At 35.9% G+C, this 18759-nt stretch overlaps 1 protein-coding gene across 1 annotated transcript in view; it reads right to left on the reverse strand.

Annotated features, from left to right (window-relative positions):
• Positions 1-733: 733 nt before the first annotated feature.
• The window catches only part of LOC583101 (endothelial differentiation-related factor 1), a 28782-nt gene continuing 10756 nt past the window's right edge, over positions 734-18759 (reverse strand). The window contains exons 3-6 of the mRNA XM_783028.5: positions 7024-7101; positions 6592-6674; positions 3827-3920; positions 734-3057 (exon numbers count right to left, since the gene is read on the reverse strand). Coding sequence (XP_788121.2) covers positions 3002-3057; positions 3827-3920; positions 6592-6674; positions 7024-7101 — 311 coding nt within the window. The 3' untranslated portion in view covers positions 734-3001. The remainder of the gene's footprint in view (positions 3058-3826; positions 3921-6591; positions 6675-7023; positions 7102-18759) is intronic.

Genomic DNA, 18759 nt, shown 5'->3' on the forward strand with positions numbered 1-18759 from the left:
TCCCATCATCTAAAACCACGTCCCAATCATCATTATATATAACCACATGCCCATCATCATCATCTAAAACCACGTCCCAATCATCATCATATATAACCACATCCCCTCAACATCATCTAAAACCACGTCCCAATCATCATCATATATAACCACATGCCCATCATCATCTAAAACCACGTCCCATCATCATCTAAACCCACGTCCCAATCATCATCATATATAACCACATGCCCATCATCATCATCTAAAACCACGTCCCATCATCCTGTAAAACCATGTCCTCATCATCTTACCATTATCTTAAAAGGGGAAGTCCACCCTAATAGTAAGTTGTTTTTAATTTTGTGGGGGGAGGTATTTGTCCCCTGGGGGGTCATTGTCGAAGGGAGGGGTGTGATTGTCCAATGGGATGATTTTCAGGGAGGGGGTACTCAATTGCATTCCTGTTGGTAATTGGCCGGGGTGTGATTGTGAAGGGGGTAATTTTCCTAGAACCGAATTTCGTGTTCAAAGTCAATAGGATGACGGATCCGCCACTAGCATAAAGTGGCTCTATACACAACCCTTACCCTAACCCCAACCCTAAGCTTTGAATACCTGTTTGCTCTACAGAATTAGAGTTACATTTATAGGCAAATATAATTTTATTTATTTGCCCATCTACATTCCTTTCAAATAAAACTCCCATGCATGACTAAAATGCAAAACAAGGACTAAAATGCAAAACAAAGAATTTACAGTATTAGTTTAGCAACATTTATTGAATAAGCCCATTACTTCTAGGTTTACAATTCAACTTCAAAATGTCTTCATTATTTATGAGGCCATGTTTCTTTCAAGCACTTCTTCTCTTTACCATATTTGTATTTGTCTGATAAAACAAGGAAAAAATTAATAAGAAGTACAAACATAAATCATTAGATATTCCTTTATCAGATTTTGATGTGTGTGTCTCTTCGGGCATAGCATCATGCCAACTGATAGACAAAGAGTGATTATGAGAACAAAATCTCACATACTTAATCACAATAAACCTGAAACAAATTAAAAGCAAACACAGGCCTCCCTTTAGGGAACATCGATAAATGAAGTGAAGAAATACATGGAGTAATACCGGTATTCATTTCATACATTTTTCACATTGATTTCATTAATCAGTTATAAATACCAACATTTCTGTTTTTACCATTATTGAAATAAATAAGGTGATAGCTTCGGAGTGATTATGGTATATGACAGTATCCTGATGTATTATTTAGCTTCAAGTAACCCAGCAAATAAATTGTTCCAAAGTATTTTTATTTATTATATTTATCTATTATTTTGAAGCCTGTAAAATGTTGTAATATATTATATTGTATTGATTTTGTCAGTTTTGTATGTGCAGTAAGCCTGAATAAAGAGAAGTTCGAAGTGTACGGTAAGGTTGCATCAGGAAAAAAGTCAAAAGAAATTGCAAAATACAATACTTTTGTTCAATGATACTGAATATTAAGGAGGAAAGTCAAAGTTAAGAGGGCACCAACTGATTATTGTTATTTTAGCATTAATTTCAAGCATATTTAGTGAAGTATATTCATATAGTAGTTGTGCTACATCAATACATCCTATATCCTACCCTTCAATTATATTATATTCTTGATGGAATTTAAAGAGGTTTTAAAGATAAAGCACATGCACCTTTTGTACATGTATTTCATGTTTACAATCACTGGAATTAAGACACAAGGCTTAATGTCGCAATTATTTGGTTGACTTTTTCTGTACCTTGTGTTTGAGTGGTTGCATTATCTGAACTTCATCATTTTTATCTGATTTGTGATGTATCTTCTTGGCCAAATGAAATACACTACTACTGCCACTAATACTACTACTGGTCAATAAAAAACAATGAACATTTTTTAATTTAATAAAGAATATTACAGACATTGTAATAAATATCTGCAAGTTAATGATGTGATTCATAAAATACAGAAAGGTAAATAGCTTGGTTACAGAATAAACAAAAAATAACCTTTCATGTCATTCCGTAACAAACCTCTATATAATCTAAATGTTTCATGAATTTGAAGAGAAACGAAAATAAGAAAAACAACAACAAGGTCAAAAACAAGAAGAAAAAGAAGCTGGCGTTCTTGAAGTCATGAAAATAATTATTTGAGAGTACAATACTCTCATTCTTTGAATGTGAGTTCAGAAGAATATCATAGAAGAAATGATCCCTGCAAAAATGGTTGCTCTTCCAAAGCCCTCATATTCAAAATATGATGAGAAATAACTGAACAATTTGGACCAAACTTCCATGCCAATATGAGTGAAAACTGTGTAGTCCCATATAACACATCTCTGTGTGCAGTGCTTGTGATTTTTCAACAAGATTGAATCAATTTCTTCTCATGTTGATCATTCCAAAAACCCACATTATATACAGGTACTACACAATCAACCTTTTCCAAATAACTTCCAGTCTCTTTCTGCATGACCAATACTAACCCTTATCTCTAAGTGAGAATTGAATCCCATATCAGTTAAAGACCATGCAGTGTTTAAACACAATGTTCTGGTTTGTTCAGTACACAAATAATAATTGACGGTAGTAATAATCTCAGTAGATGAATAAAAATAACTAAAATATGCAGCGTGGCACCTCCTTATGCTGGTCACTAATGGTGACAAAAGTGATGCGGTTTGCAATTTTCTCTTTCAACCAACCCCCAAATTCAGATGTACTGCATATCCCCATATCGTTTAATCATAACATATGAGGTATTACTGCAAAGGATGAAGAGACTTACAAAATGACGACCAATACAATTATAATAAGAGAAATATGAGTTTCGCAATTCCTTTTTGGCAGGTTCTTGTCAAACCGTATTTTCTTTTGTCACCATAATAGTCATTTACTGAAGAGCATGATATATTTGCTGTGAAGGACTTCATCAAGTGTGAAACACACAAGGCCATGTAAGAATGTACTGGGGAGCAAAAGCATAGCCTCTTCTTATTTCTTCTTGCCCCCCGTTGGCTGTCCAATGTCCTTGCCTCTTAGCTTTACACCTAAAACAACAGAGAATAGCACATAATAAAAATAAATTTTCTCATAGAAAACTAAGACAATCTTTCAATGTAGTATGACATTGTGTGAATATAAAATTGAGTTTGCTCTTGAAAGTTCCATGGCTGCATGCTATCATAAATGGATCAAAGACTTATAAGCTTATGTGCATGCTGTCAATATATACATGTTTATTGTAAAATGCATTTATGATAATACCTATCAAACTCTAGGAATGATAAGTACCTGGAGAAACTTTGATGCTTTTGTATACTACACTTCCATTATTTGGCAAAACAATGCATGTCATTTTTTAGTTTTAACATATTTGTCTTTATATTAGTGTAATCTTACTTCCAATCAAATCTTGAAACCCAAACTCACCAAGTTACTACCGTAACTGTACGGTGTACACCAACGCAAGTATAAAACAAATTAGCATATATAGTTTAAGCACGATTTGGGCACAAATCATACGCTTGGTGCACCCAGCAAAACAATGTGTGCTGGAAATTATTCAAATTATTAAAATAATTTAAATATGTGGGGCTTTACTAAAGTGATCCCTGCCATCATTTTCAGCAAGAATATGAAACATTCAACGAAGCTACAAAAAGAACTGTATTTTAATACAAATGTAAGCTGAGTTTCTGGAAAAGAGTCTAAGTGTTAATACACTGTTTTGCCATCTAACGGCTGTCCCTTCCCCAAACCAAAATATTTGGTCTTTTTATGAAAAATTTAGATTAAAAGTAGAAAATAAAAACTTACCAAGAACTCTTTCTATCTTTGCCAAAACCTGATTATTGGTGACTGCTTTTCCAGACTCGTATTCATTGATTACTTGCTGCTTCTCATTGATTTTCTGTTGGAGTAAAAAATATATTGGTATGAAAGGTGAACTTGTGATTCAAGGCATAGTTAGCCTTCAGACAAGGCCTCATGTCTGATAGACGCTGAGTGACTAAAAAGAGACTGAAAGCGCAAAACCCAAGTGAACGCTAGAGCGAGTGGCGTCATCCAAGAGGCCGTTAGTAATCTGGCTTGGATTTCTTATGTCAACCTTTGTTTGATAGGACTTCTCTACCAAAATGGTAGCATCCAATCAACGAACATATCATCGCGTGACGTCAGCATATATTATCCAGCACCCACACACACAGTAAACTCTACGTAGTCCGAATGACGTACGGACTAAAACCACTGACCTCTACAGTAGCTAAAACAAAAAACGAAAATACAAGGAAAGTCCAATTATCTCACTTAAATGATTGTCAGCTTAAGTCATCAAATGCTTTCATTTTATTGTAATTTTGCATGTAAAATAGATTTGATATTTTGCATTTATCTTTATATGTTCATCTCATATAAGCAAAACTTATTTAAGTATTTTACCTTTTCTTACATGTAATGATTCAATAATGAACGAATCATGAACAAAGCCAACAGGGGGCTGTTTCATGAAACCAACTCCATGACAGTCATATCTTTGTCGGCGACCTACAGAGATGTCATGAAGTGGATAAACCATTTCACAAAGCCATGACAGACATGATATCGATATATCGCGATACTAGCAGCTCAAGAACAAAGTCTTTGTCACGTTCCATTTTATTTATCACGAATAACCCAAAACAAGTTTTGGGGCTAAAATTATTCAAAAAGGAACATATACATATAAACTCTCCTAAAATAAATAACAAGTAGTGTCATTATCAAATGTAGATCATCAAACGATTTGCATATTTCTGTAAAGATTCTTAAATTGAAGAAAAACCGGTGAGTGTTTTATTCTCGACAATCCAATCAAAAGGTAGTTGAAGGATACTATAATGTGATAGTTTATCAATACATACTTTTTTTGTTTATTGTGAGGAGGAATTTTAGGCAAAATACCTTTTCTCAGCCAGTTTTTATTCTAGAGTCTCATAAATACTTGTTATATAATTGATTTGATATTGAAAATATAATTTGGAAGAAGTAATTAGAGAGGGAATAATAATGCACATAGGCCCCAAAGGTATGATGGTATCCTAAGAAAAGACTATAGATCGACTATGGACAACGGTGTGTAACATTCTTATCTCTTTTATTTATATGTTATAGTTTAACGATTTGTGATTTAATGTTTATATTCAGCTTTTTAAAATTTCTGTATAATTTGTACTATCACTTCTTTACATTTGCATTTCGCATCCCAGAGAATTACGTACCAAACTCGTGTATATTTTTCTCAAAATGATAGTGAAACTAATCATACATTTTGCGGCCCATGGAATAGCAACAAACTGACTTGTGATGGCACTTTACAGCAATTAAAAAGATATGACAGGTTCGGAGCAGTGACAACTCATTGTCGCGGAAGTTGCCGCTCATCTTGGCAAAGACGGCTTCGTGAAACACTTAGCTGACAAGTTGCGTGACAGTGTCGAGATGTCGTTGATCTTGTTGTTATAAAGGTTTCAAGAAACGGGCCCCTGGGAGATGGTCGTTCTGATGGGTCAATAAATCCAAAGTTATGAATAATTCATGCAGAGCAGCAAAAGCCAGAATCCAAAAGGCCTCCTGGCTAACGCCACTCGATCGCGCGTTCACCCCAGGTCTCTATATCTCTCTTCGTCACTGACTAGACTCATCTCAGCCGCTGATTGGCGTGGAAAATAGACCGAGTCACAAGGCCTTGTCAAAAGGCTAAGGCATAGTGGGATCCAAAAAATCAAAGTTACTGATTTTTATTTGTTCATAATTTGCAAAAACAAGTACATGTTGCATTTTGCTGAGGAACAAACCCTATATTTCATGATTACAAACTTCATGTATATGCATGTGTGCATGTGTGCATGATGTGCAGAAAATATTTGCAATAGATCCCACTATGCCTTAGCCTTTTGAAGTTTGTAATCATGAAATATAGGGTTGGTTCCTCAGCAAAATGCAACATGTACTTGTTTTTGCAAATTATAAACAAATAAAAATCAGGATCTTTGATTTGTTAGTGAACTCTTGCTTATTACATTGAAATGATATTTTTTTATTTTTTTATTTCTCCATGAAATGATTGTGACAATATACATGTAATTGCATTGAAGTCCTCCACTTATGCCTCGTTTTCTTTTATGTTCTGAATTCTTCTTCTTCTTCTTCATCTTTCACTAGGTTTGCATGTAGTGCTTGTGAGCCCTATCTACATGTAGGTCCCTTCCACCATCCCTATTCCCTCAAAATTTTGTACGCATAATTTCCAGCATCCCATCAAGATCACTGGACACTGTTCCAAAATTACCCATGCTTGACCATCTGGGCGCCATTTTGTCCGTTTCTGCCTACCTATTTCCACTATTCTACTTTTTACAAAGTCCTCTAGATATCCAAGAGATGCTCTTTCATCTGCAATGTATAACCTAAATTTAAATCCAAAATTGACTCCACACAAAATAGCTAACATTTGTGGATACAGTACATGATGAAAATGATTTTCTATTGTAAAAAAGATGAATGGTAGATTAAACATTCATTTTCAAACATTGATAACTTACAGTGGCCAGTTCCTTTTGGGTGAGATTTTTGTCTTGCCTGCCTCGCTGCATAACCTTGCCTACATCCAAACTCACATGCTCATCTGTAGAAAGAAACAAAAATAAAAGTAAAAAAACATATTGGGTCGCAAAACTGTACAATTTGCATTTTGGCTGTTGGAATTCAATACCCTGTACCAAGTGCATGTTATCATAGAGCAAAGTAAACACAAATTCAAATGCAATAAAATTTGCCTCTTATTATACATCAAGAAACTTTCACTGTATCTTTTCAATTTCTACTGAAATTAAAGACCAACTTGATGTCAGGATTAACTTTCCTTTAAAAAAACAAAATAATAAAACATAAATAAATCAATAGAACAGCAATGAAATACAAGCTGAACTAATTTTAGAACATCTCTCAAAAAACCAAATACATGAAATACATACGATGAAGTTCCTCAGTCTCTCGATCTAACTTGGCAGTATTTTTAGATGCAGACTTCTGTTTGTTAGTCCCAGCTGAAACTGTATAGAATAGAATGGAATAAATGGGAGAGTTACTAGATCTACATTGCATTTGGAAATCATTGTCTTCCTCAATATCAATATTTATAATAAAAATATTGTTGACAGTGACATGTTGTCACATAGGTGGCTAAAAATAATAATAATACTTTAATATTTTTGTATTGTGCATAACACTTTTATAAGCATGTATTCCACTGAAAACCACTGGATTTGGGACTTGATAGGTACAGTATGAGTCAAAATAAACTAACCCCCCTAACGCGTGTAACGTTTGCAATACGTTAATTATATATTTAACGTTTGTAGGCGTTACCCGTTAGACGTTAGCGTTACCCGTTAGTTTTGTTAGTTTTGTTAGTTTTGTTAGTTTTGTTAGATGATGTTCTAAAATTGACCGAACGAAGGAACGATATATGCGCTTCAAGAAAATGATGCCTAAAATATCTGAAACATCGTAATTATCATCTCAAAATACGAGCACGAGTATGTTCAAAATTAAATACGATGAAACAATGCCAAACTAATTTGAAACATCCTTATTATCGTCTCAAAATTAGGGAATGAAGTTACGATATGTGCTTCGAGATAATGATGCCTAAAATATCTGAAACATCGTAATTATCTTCTAAAATTGACCGAAAGGAGGAACGATATATGCGCTTCAATAAAACGATGCCTAAAATATCTGAAACATCGTACTTATCATCTCAAAATACGAGCACGAGTATATTCAAAATTATTTACGATAAAACAATGCCAAACTAATCTGAAACATCCTAATTATCTTCTCAAAATTAGCGAACGAAGTTACGATATGTGCTTCGAGAAAATGATGCCTAAAATATCTGAAACATCGTAATTATCATCTGAAGATACGAGTATATTCAAAGGTATTTACGATAAAACAAAGCCAAACTAATCTGAACATCCTAATAATCTTCTCAAAATTTAGTAGCGAACGAATTAACGATATGCGCTTCGAGAAATTGATGCCTAAAATGTCTGAAACCATGCCCCAAACGTCGAGTCTACCCTTTATCCTATTAAGTCCCTGCTTACTCGGGCTTCAGGACATCACTTTCACAGGTCATTCCTTTACCTCTCCTCCAAGTAAATCTAATTATCTCTAATCCTCTTAACTAGCAAGGGACAATTATCTATTACGTAATCACCTTGACTACAATACCTTTAATCACGAGTGTGCCAAATTAACTGCGTTTGTCTCAGTGTGTGTGTGTACTAGAACTTGTACTATAAATTGAAAAGGATATAGATCGCGGGAGAGAGAGAAGCGGAAACAATAGAATATCGCTGATGTTACAGGCTTTTATAACAAAAAGTAAGCCGACAGACCGAAAGAAATGAATGAAGAAAATGAAAACCAATATCACTGGCACTTGAAAAAATGAAAGAGACATTAAATCGCGGGAGAGAAAGAAGCGAAAACAATCAAATATTGATGATGTTACAGGCTTTCATGGCAAAAAGTAAGCCTACGCAACGACAGAAATGATTGAAGAAAATGAATGCCAATATCATCGGCGCTTGAGAAAATAAAACAATTAATGAGTTGCGGGAGAGAGACAGAAGCGAATTCAATTAAATATCGCTGATGTTATAGGCTTTTATGACAAGTTAGTAAACGGAACGAAACAAATTATTGAAGCAAATGAATGCCAATATCACCCCGGCGCTTGACAAAGTAAAAGAGAGATAGATCGCAGGGGAGGGAGAAGCTAAATCAATTATACATCGCTGATGTTACAGGCTTTCGACGGAACGACCAAAATGATTGAAGAAAATGAATGCCAATATCACCAGGCGCTTGACAAAATAGATCGCAGAGAAGAGAGAAGCGAAATCAATTATATATCACTGATGTTACAGGCTTTTACGACAAAAAGTAAGTCGACGGAACGAAAAAAAAATGATTGAAGAAAATGAATACCAATATCACGGTTATCACCAGGCGCTTGAGAAAATAAAAGAGAGATACATGTAGATCGAAGGGGAGAGAAGCGAATCAATTATATATCGCCGATGTTACAGGCTTTCATGGCAAAGAGTAAGTCGACGGAACGAAAGAAATGTATGAAGAAAATGAATGCCAATATCATCGGCGCTTGAGAAGGAAAAAAAAAGAAGATATAAATCGCGGGAGAGAAATAAGCGAAAACAAATAAATATCGCTGATCTTACAGGCTTGCATGACAAAGAGTAAGCCTACGGAATGAAAGAAATGAATGAAGAAAATGAATTCCAATATCACCAGGCGCTTGGCAAAATAAAAGAGAGATAGATCGCAGGGAAGAGAGAAGTGAATTCAATTATACTAAATATCGCTGATGTTACTGGCTTTTATGACAAAAAGTAAGTCGACGGAACGAAAGAAATGAATGAAAAAATAATTCCAATATCACCAGGACATTGACAAAATACAAGAGAGATAGCTCGAAGGGGAGGGAGAAGCTAAATCAATTATACATCGCTGATGTTACAGGCTTTTACGACAAAAAGTAAGTCGACGGAACGAAAACAATGATTGAAGAAAATGAATGCCAATATCACCAGGCGCTTGACAAAATAGATCGCAGAGAAGAGAGAAGCGAAATCAATTATATATCACTGATGTTACAGGCTTTTACGACAAAAAGTAAGTCGACGGAAAATAAAAAAATTGATTGAAGAAAATGAATACCAATATCACGGTTATCACCAGGCGCTTGAGAAAATAAAAGAGAGATAGATCGAAGGGGAGAGAAGCGAATCAATTATATATCGCCGATGTATACAGGCTTTTATGGCAAAGAGTAAGCCTACGCAGTGACAAAAATGATTGAAAAAAATGAATACCAATATCACAGAACTACACGTGCACTACACTGTGAAGATCACTCCCTGGCCCTTGGCTCATGAATATAACTGTCAGATCCTGAATAGGGGCTATGATAGGATTAAGGCGATTAGCAGGTAATCCCTTATAAGGGATTACGAACAACCCTGTAAATGTGATGTCCCTACTTTTTAAGGGGATGTTTGAGTCATGCATCGTAATTATCATCTAAAAAAACAAGCACGCATAAAATTATATTCAAAGTGATTTACGATAGAACAATGCCATATCAATCTGAATTTCTGAAACATTGTAATTATCTTCTAAAATTTACCGAAGTCTGGATATGCGCTTCAAGAAAATGATGCCTATAGTATCTGAAATACTTATCAACTCAAAATACGAGCATGGAATTTAAAAAAAAAAATCGACAAAATAATGTCAAACTTATCTTAAATTAAGCTGATATGATAACTTATGCAGACGGACGATAACTGACTTCAAATCCAGGTACTATTCCATCAATAAGGTCAAAATAATGAAGCAATTATGTCATCATGAGCGCGAGATTTTGCAAACGTAAGACACGTGAAAAAGCATTGTAGTCATCCCGATTTATCATTGAACGGTTGCTCGCCCTAAATCAAAGCCATTTTATTCGATGCCAATTATGCCCATTGTTAGCTCAAAATTGTTGAGTTTTTACAGGGCTACGGTCTCGCAAGGTGAACATCAGAAGCAAAATCTCATTTTCTGCCAATTTCATAGCAGGACAAAGAGGAAGAAAAACGCGATGAATAGTATAAAAGATAGGGATCCAATTTATCCGGATAGCTACTGCTTTATAAATTTGTTCCCCCTGCTTTTGATTAACCTGCCACACATTTATAATCCCATATAGGAGAACAATGCAATGCATGTATCTGAGCAGCGTCTCTACTGCTACCATCGCATGTCAATCATGAACAGTGGCCTAGCTCTTGTGTTCCATTTTGCAGTACATAATAATTAGTAGCCCCCTGCTGCCAATGACGAGAAACACCTCTATTTTCTCCATGCCTTTAAATATTTAATTTGTAGTGTGTCTTTTTTTATCTTTTGCATCCAGGACATGGCACAGAAAACATGCCTTCAGGAACGGTTGCATGAATTTATTTTTACAGAAATATGCATGTTGTTGATTTATGTTCATTATTTTGTTATTGGTTGCTATTTTTGGTACTAACAACGTCGTTTATAATACTAATTTAACAGTTTTCAAACATTCAACGTTTTATTTTGACATCGTTTTTTTCTTCTTGCCCTGCATTAGAGTAATATGTTGAACATCACTTATGTTTCACTATGACTTGTTTTCTTTGAAACTCTTTGCTATCTAGTCTTTCCGACTTTATTTTAAAATCTTTTGTTGTTTTTCATTATTGACTTTCTTAAGAAATAACTAATTTGTATTACTCGCTTTCTACATTTTCATTCTTATAAAATCATGTTTCGTTCCCCATTAACATATCTTAAAGCGGTAGTTCAGTTTTGGGGTGTATGGGGAAGGATTTGGACTATTCTCAGGACTTGGTGTCTAGTTTTTCTTTGCAACTCGTTACTAATTCAGTCTTTCCAACATTATTTTAATATTTAAGATATTTTGTTTTTCACTATTGATTTCCTAAAAAAATGACTACTTTGTATTACAACCCCCCCCCCCCCCCCCACCCCTTACAGTAAATGCACCTGACCTCATCGAGTCCTCAGAAGAGACGTATTTTTGGTTCTTGGAATTCAATTTAATTCCTTCCGATTCTTCAATTTGTCATTTGGTAATAACGCGATCTGACAATTGACATACTTGAATTACTTGATTGATAAAATTGTTTAGTAGGATGACCAAGTACTTACTTTATGCACTTGCCAACATCAGGCACATCATTTTGTGTATAAAGTGCCTCATCACTTTCTACCAACCTGTATCGTAGATTGATCCGTGAGACTAGGTAGTAAATGTTGGAAAGAGGAAGACATGATATATGAAATAATAAAGGGAAAAAGATGGCCACGAGGAGAATGCCTTTTTATCTTCTAATTAGATCATTACGTGGCTGGAGAACCATCTCTGTGCAATACAATCTGAATTACCGGGAGCTTCGAACGTGCTCTTGATATTGCATAGCAGTGAGCCAGTTTTGTTTGTTTATTTATTTAAATACGGTGATTAAAAAAAACATGCTTTCAGCTTAGCATAGCTATTTTTAGCATGGAAGTCCCTACATGGTATATTAAAGTACATAAAAGTTACCAAGAAGTAGGTCCTAGCAGTCTTCAAGTTCCAAGTCCCTGGTCCTAGGGTGGAAACCTAAATCAATGGAAACTTCCTCCCTGCCTGTGTACTCTTACATTGCGTAAAATGCACTTTCTCTGTCATCAAGCATGGTTTGTAGTAGGTCCATGCATCAAGTCTCTCAGCAAGAAATTGAGATTAGAATCCAGTCGTTGACTGATATACTTATGTCAGCAAGATAAGAGATAAATTTGTTTCTCTGGGGACTTGGTGGTTGAAGGCTGGTGGAATGTGACAGCTATAGGGCCACGCGAGCGCGAGCACATACTAGTAAATCAAGTTTAGGGGTGAATATAGTAGCGATCTTTTGTTTTTCTTCCAGTCTCTCTCTACTCCGCCCCCTTTATCTCTTCACTATCTTCCCTCCTTCTTTCACTCTCCCTCCCCATCTCTCTCTCTCTCTTCTTTCTCTCTATATACCCCGTCTCCCCTCATCTCTTCCTCTCCCTCTCTCTCCCGTCCTTTCAACTTTTCTCATATTCATTCCTTTCCTTAAAATCTCACAGCATGCGCGTCATTTTCTCTGACACAACAGCCATATTTGTCCATATTAATACAAGTTCATAACCCAAACAACTTTGAAATCATCTTTTTATGAAGTTATGCGATAAAGGTTATAATTGAAGAGGTGAAAATTGGGCTCTTCTTAAAACTACAAAAGGCGGCACTCATCAGGAATGAAAAAGCACTTACGATAATGGGAAATGGGCATTAGTTGAAAGAAAAGGGGCACCAATCATATTTTGATAGGGGCATTTTCCGGAGGTGAAGGGGGCCCTTATCTGAAGTAAAAATGATTAACTTCTCGTACCTGAAAAGGGGCATTTACGAGAAGGGAAGTGCTTTTTTTATAAATTGAGGTAGCTATTATTATAAGGGGCATTTATGAAATTATAAGGTGCGCTTGTCCGAGTTAAAAGGGGGTAGTTATTAAAAGGGGAAGGGTCACTTCTACAACAAAGGAAAGAGGGCACTTGTCAAAGTAAAAGGGGCACTTTGTGGGTACTTGAAAAACGGGGGGGGCACTGTACCGCTAGCTAAACGTAACACAAAAACAGTTTGCCATTCATTCTATTCATTCTCAGCTTGCTACTCTTTCTCTTTTTTTAATGGAGGTATAGTTATCAATAGAAAAAGGAGCATTTGTGAAAATACCAGGAGCGCTTATCCGAGTTAAAAAGGGGTAGTTATTAAAGGGGAAGGGGCACTTTTCTATGGAAAAGGGGCCCTTTTGAGGTACTTGAAAATGTGGGGGGGGGGGCACTGTACCGCTAGCTAAAAGTAACACAAATACAGTTGGCCATTCACTTATTCTATTCATTTCCGGCCTGCTACTGCTCCCTATAGCCAGTGGCTTAGATCCTTACGTAATACCTATTGTTCAAGGGGATCCCCTTGAACATAGGATCCCCCTGAACAATAGACATTAGGCCTTGTAGCTAGGACAACGCCCTTTGCCCCCGCCGAGTGTCAATAGCAGGCCACATTCAGAGTAAGCTTTTTTTGTATGTGACAGGAAGTTTGCTATTAAGCCTTGACCGTAGCTCTCCATACAAGCATTACTATAGTGTTGGAATATATTCCGACGGCTATTGATACGAATATACATACAGGAACATAATTTGAAATTGTATATGCGTACAACTGCTTGTCTTTACATTTTCATTTCATAGGGAAAATAGAGGGGACTGATGAAATGATACATTTAGATAGAAAGGGAGAGAGGATATACAGTACGAGAGATGATGAAAATAGAGGAAAGCAGTGTCGCCGGGATGCGTTATTTTTTTATGCGGCACAGATTGGGGCTTTTTTTTAAAAAGGGGTCTTGATTTACAGACTAATACTGGTCGTGTGCGTACTAAACAGTAAAGGTTAGTAGAGGTCTGTTTTTAATACTGTTACATTTAATCCACTACCGCATGGAAAATCATTACATCAACAATTAAAATCAAATTGGAAAACTGAAGAGGAGGCAGCACGTCAATAAGGAGAACATCACAATAATGAGTCAATAAAACTAACTTAAACGAAGAGGAGTGTTATCTAAACACATAGTTCGCGATGGATATACAAACTTCTTCGCAGCGCTAATATAATGCTAGCTAACATGACTAGTCTCACCTAAGTGCAGACACTATTCAGAAGGGAAAGAACGTACTTCCCATAGGTTTAACACGCGCCATACCCCAATCTGTGCCGCATAAAAAAAATAACGCCGCCGGGATAGGGGGGGGGGGGGAAGCAAAAAAAGAAAATAGGCAACATTTGTGGTTACCTCTTTATTTTTAATTTTTTTTTTTTTTGGCAGGGCTCGGGGCCAATTAGATACATATATATATACATCTAGCTAGGTTTACGAAAGGTCCTTGGTTTACGGTCAGCTGGGATGACGATCGTAGTCTGTAAATTTACAGCAGAAAAATCGGTGTTGTGACAAAATTAATATAGAAATTAAAATTGGAATTTACATTGCATGTACCTTAAAGTGAAGATAGGGATGTAAGTTTGTATACCTAGTGTTTTTTTATTTTTACTTTTCCCTTTTGTTGATTTAATTTTATTCAATACATCATTGTAATTATTTTTTCCCATTTCCTATAAATTACCTTCTATCTTTACGTCTCCCGATTTCTTTTTTTCTTGAAATCGATTTTTTTTTCCCCTCTCTTTTCCATCACCTACTTCATCTGCACCCACTAATTTTGTTATTCCATCTCTTATAAATGATGATTTAAAAAAAAAAAATGTTTTATTAAAAAATTCTCAATAATTTATAAATAATAAAACCTAACTTTTATAATATCTATTTTTCGGAATTTCATTGAAATTGGGGTGGGTGTGCATCTAAAACAAAAGAGAGAAGGTCATAGATCATTAGAGAGTGGGAGGGAGAAAAACTGAGTGAGAGAGGAATTGGAGAGAAAAAGGATGCAAGAAATGATGGATGTTGAAAGATGAGGTGTTGAAATTATAATTTTATCTTTTTGTAAATATATATGAGAAGTTAAAATATTTCTTAAATCCTTTTTAAATGGTCCGTATGTTCCAATACACATGGCATAGCTCTTTAACAACGACATTAAATAATCACAGATTTATTATGACATTTCCCCCCCCCCCCCCCCCCCCCCCAAGTATGTCCCGAGTGGCGCTCTCAGAACAAAGGCGCGTAACAAAGTTAAATACATGAATATACGCGGTGTTTTGGAACTTTGGTGTTGATTGACATGACGCCTCATTTTAGATAGACAATCAGCCTATACAGTGCGTCCCAGAAAACACGAAACCGAGAATTGCCAATGTTTTATCATAACTTAATCACAATTAACATTAATAAATGAAACATATTTGTAGATCAGTGTAGGTCCACGATTAGAGAGAGAGAGATAACAAAACAAAAATTGGGGGGGGGGGGACAAACATCCATAGAGAGACAGAGGAAGATAAGAAAGGAGACATTGGTGATTCGAGATAGATTATCAAGAGAGAGAGAGAGATTAAAGGTGTAGTACCCAAATTACTGCCCACCTACCTGACCCATGCCCTGACCAGGGCAAGGAAGTGGTTGAATTGTTATGTTCCTTCTAATGATGTCGCTTGAATCCACATTGTCTTTGAAGAAATGATTCACCTACCTGAATAAATGTATACTGCGTCACTTCATCATCAGCCCATCACATCATCATCACCATCATCATGTTAGTATCAACATCATCATTATTTTTAAATGCGCAAATCTGATTTGTTGAATGAAACGCTTACAAAAAAGATATTAAAATAAAGCGTCTTTACTTACAATCGATTGCAACTATTTGTGCTACTTGGCCCAGCTCTATTATCATCACCATCGCTTTTCTTTATCATCATCGCGGCGAATATGCCAACTGTCACATATTCATGAGCTAGAAAAAATATTTATCTCCGTAACATACAACTGCTTTTCAGGACTAATAGTTTGTATTGGATATTGCTACATTGATAGCAAACTATTCATAATTGCATGCATATCATTATATTGGTATTGTATATGGGATATAATGTACAAACTGTACATCCAAATGAAGACTAAAGGATGACGAGGATGGTGTGCGATTCTGGTGAGGAACCAAAGGAGAAGAGGGCATAGACTGTAAAATTTATACAGAACTTGGTGGAAACAGGTAGGTAATTGATATTGTTCTCGAAGTATTCATCATAAAAATACATTCACTACTAATCGTAGTCGTAAATATTGGCTTGATTGAGGCAGTGAGGGATCTTAGCCTTGGTTATCACACCCCTAGGAATCACGGGCGGTTCGTGGCTTGACGTTTCTTGGTTGGAGTGGCAGGTAGTGTCTTGGTGCAGGGGGAGGATAATGATTAATTGTCTGCAAGAGGTAACTTGTGGAAACACTTACGTATGATTGGGCGGGCGGGGGGATTGGGGTAGCAGTAGTGTCTCAGGATAATGATCAATTATATGCTACCGGTAGCTTGTGAAAAAAACTTACTTACTTTATTGATTGCAAGACAATAAAGCCATAAACACCCTCGTATATATATATATATATATATATATATATATATATATATACATATTTTACAGATAAGAGAAATTAAAAACGAAAAACAAACATGTGGGTTATAAAGGGCCATAGATCATTGTGGAAGTAGACTACCGGTACTAGTATTCCTCACTTCATACCTAATTTATGCATAGTTTTATTAGTTAAAAACAAAACGGGATTTTAAATCAGAACAAAGCGTGCATAAAAAAGTAGTAGAGCCTACAAACACCAGTCATTTTTCAGAAAATCCGTTGTGAAAAACAAGGAAAGAACTCGAAATAGCATTAATTATTTTTGAGACTGAATATCATCATAATAATCAAGTGACAAAGAAACAAGATAAAATGAACACCAGCAAGCTAAACTGAAAACACGAGCAATGCTCGAAATGCGTCTGAAAAGCATGCAGGGCAACAAAATAAAAACATGTCAAACTATAACTGCAACAACAATTATAACAACACCAACAACAGCGAGGCCGTAGCGCTGACGGTCTACACCGCCATAGATCTCCCGTTCCGCCCACGTCAATTTGCCTATTACGCTCGGCTAGCTCCTCCCCTTCTCTAAAGCAGTCGCTATGCGGAAGTAGCGTTCCGCTAGCTACTGTGCGACGTGCTGGTAAAAAAAAGTGTGACATAAAAAGACAGATATTGGAGGCATTTCCGCTGAAAAATTAACCAGGTTTTGAGGGATATATCTCGGGAATGAAGCAATTGTAAGTCATGAAAATTGACATATATCATTTGGATGGACATTTCTGAATTTTTGTGTTTAAAAATAGTGAATTCACAGGAAAATCGCTAAGTTAAAAAGATCGTTCTTCGTGATTGTATTCGACCACGTTGTGAGCAAGTTTCCCACGCTGCTATACACTGCTCTCTAAATATTCTTTGATATTGCCGACTTGTTGTAGCTTCTTGTAAAGAGACGTACGTCTCTGCGAAATTTACCAGACCCTGTTTGCTTTCAACTGTAATGTTTGGGACATTCCTGGCGCACTCGAAAAATTCCATACCCGTTAATGAACTTCCTAACGGGTATGGGACATTTAACGGCAAGGGGACATTTAACGGCAAGGGGACATTTAACGGCAAGGAGACATTTAACGGCAAGGGGACATTTAACGGCAAGGGGACATTTAACGGCAACTACAGAACCGACCCGTTAGTAACGCGTTATTTATAACGTTAGCGTTAAACGCGTTAAATCGTATAGTTTATTTTGACTCATACTGTACATGTACCCAATGTAAATTTCCTAAGACTGGGGATATCGAAAAAGATTGACTTGTTTGTGTTACGAGTCGCGCTGCTGAATTTTAAATAAGTTTTAATCTTTGAATTGAAAGACAGAAGACCAAAAGGAAAACTACCGGGTATCACAAAAATCGAAATGGCACACAACAAAAGCATGAATTACATGTAGGCATTCAGTTACTCCAGTGGTAGTCCTGGATAAAAATTAGTCAAATTTAACTATTTTTTACAACCCAAATGAGGTGAAACAAAATTTTAGAACGTGAACCTATCATCAAAAGTGAACCCTACATTTGTATGTGTTTTGGTTGCATGAACAAGAGTGCCATCTAAATTCAGTGTCACTATTGGGTTACTTAATCTGTACTTCTGTAGCATGAAGAAACATAATAAGAAATACAGTCTTGGTACTGTTGAGTTTGAAACCATTTACTAGAGACAACTCTTTGACTGATCACCAGAGATTTCAACCTCTTGACACAAAAAAAAACAGACTGAGTATCCTAAAAAATCAGATTTTGGAGAGAAAAATCAGATTTTGACAAAAATTTGACACTACCACTGGCTTGTCGGCCCCGGGCAAGTCAAATTTCAAAAAAATGTTTTACTGGTAAGTCAGTCCAGTAAAATGTTTGCTTTTTCATTCTAATTTAATGTGAAAATTGTAAAGCAAAGTTTT

This window comes from Strongylocentrotus purpuratus, unplaced genomic scaffold (genome assembly GCF_000002235.5).
Source record: "Strongylocentrotus purpuratus isolate Spur 01 unplaced genomic scaffold, Spur_5.0 spur5_scaffold_4, whole genome shotgun sequence".
Lineage (NCBI taxonomy): Eukaryota > Metazoa > Echinodermata > Echinoidea > Camarodonta > Strongylocentrotidae > Strongylocentrotus > Strongylocentrotus purpuratus.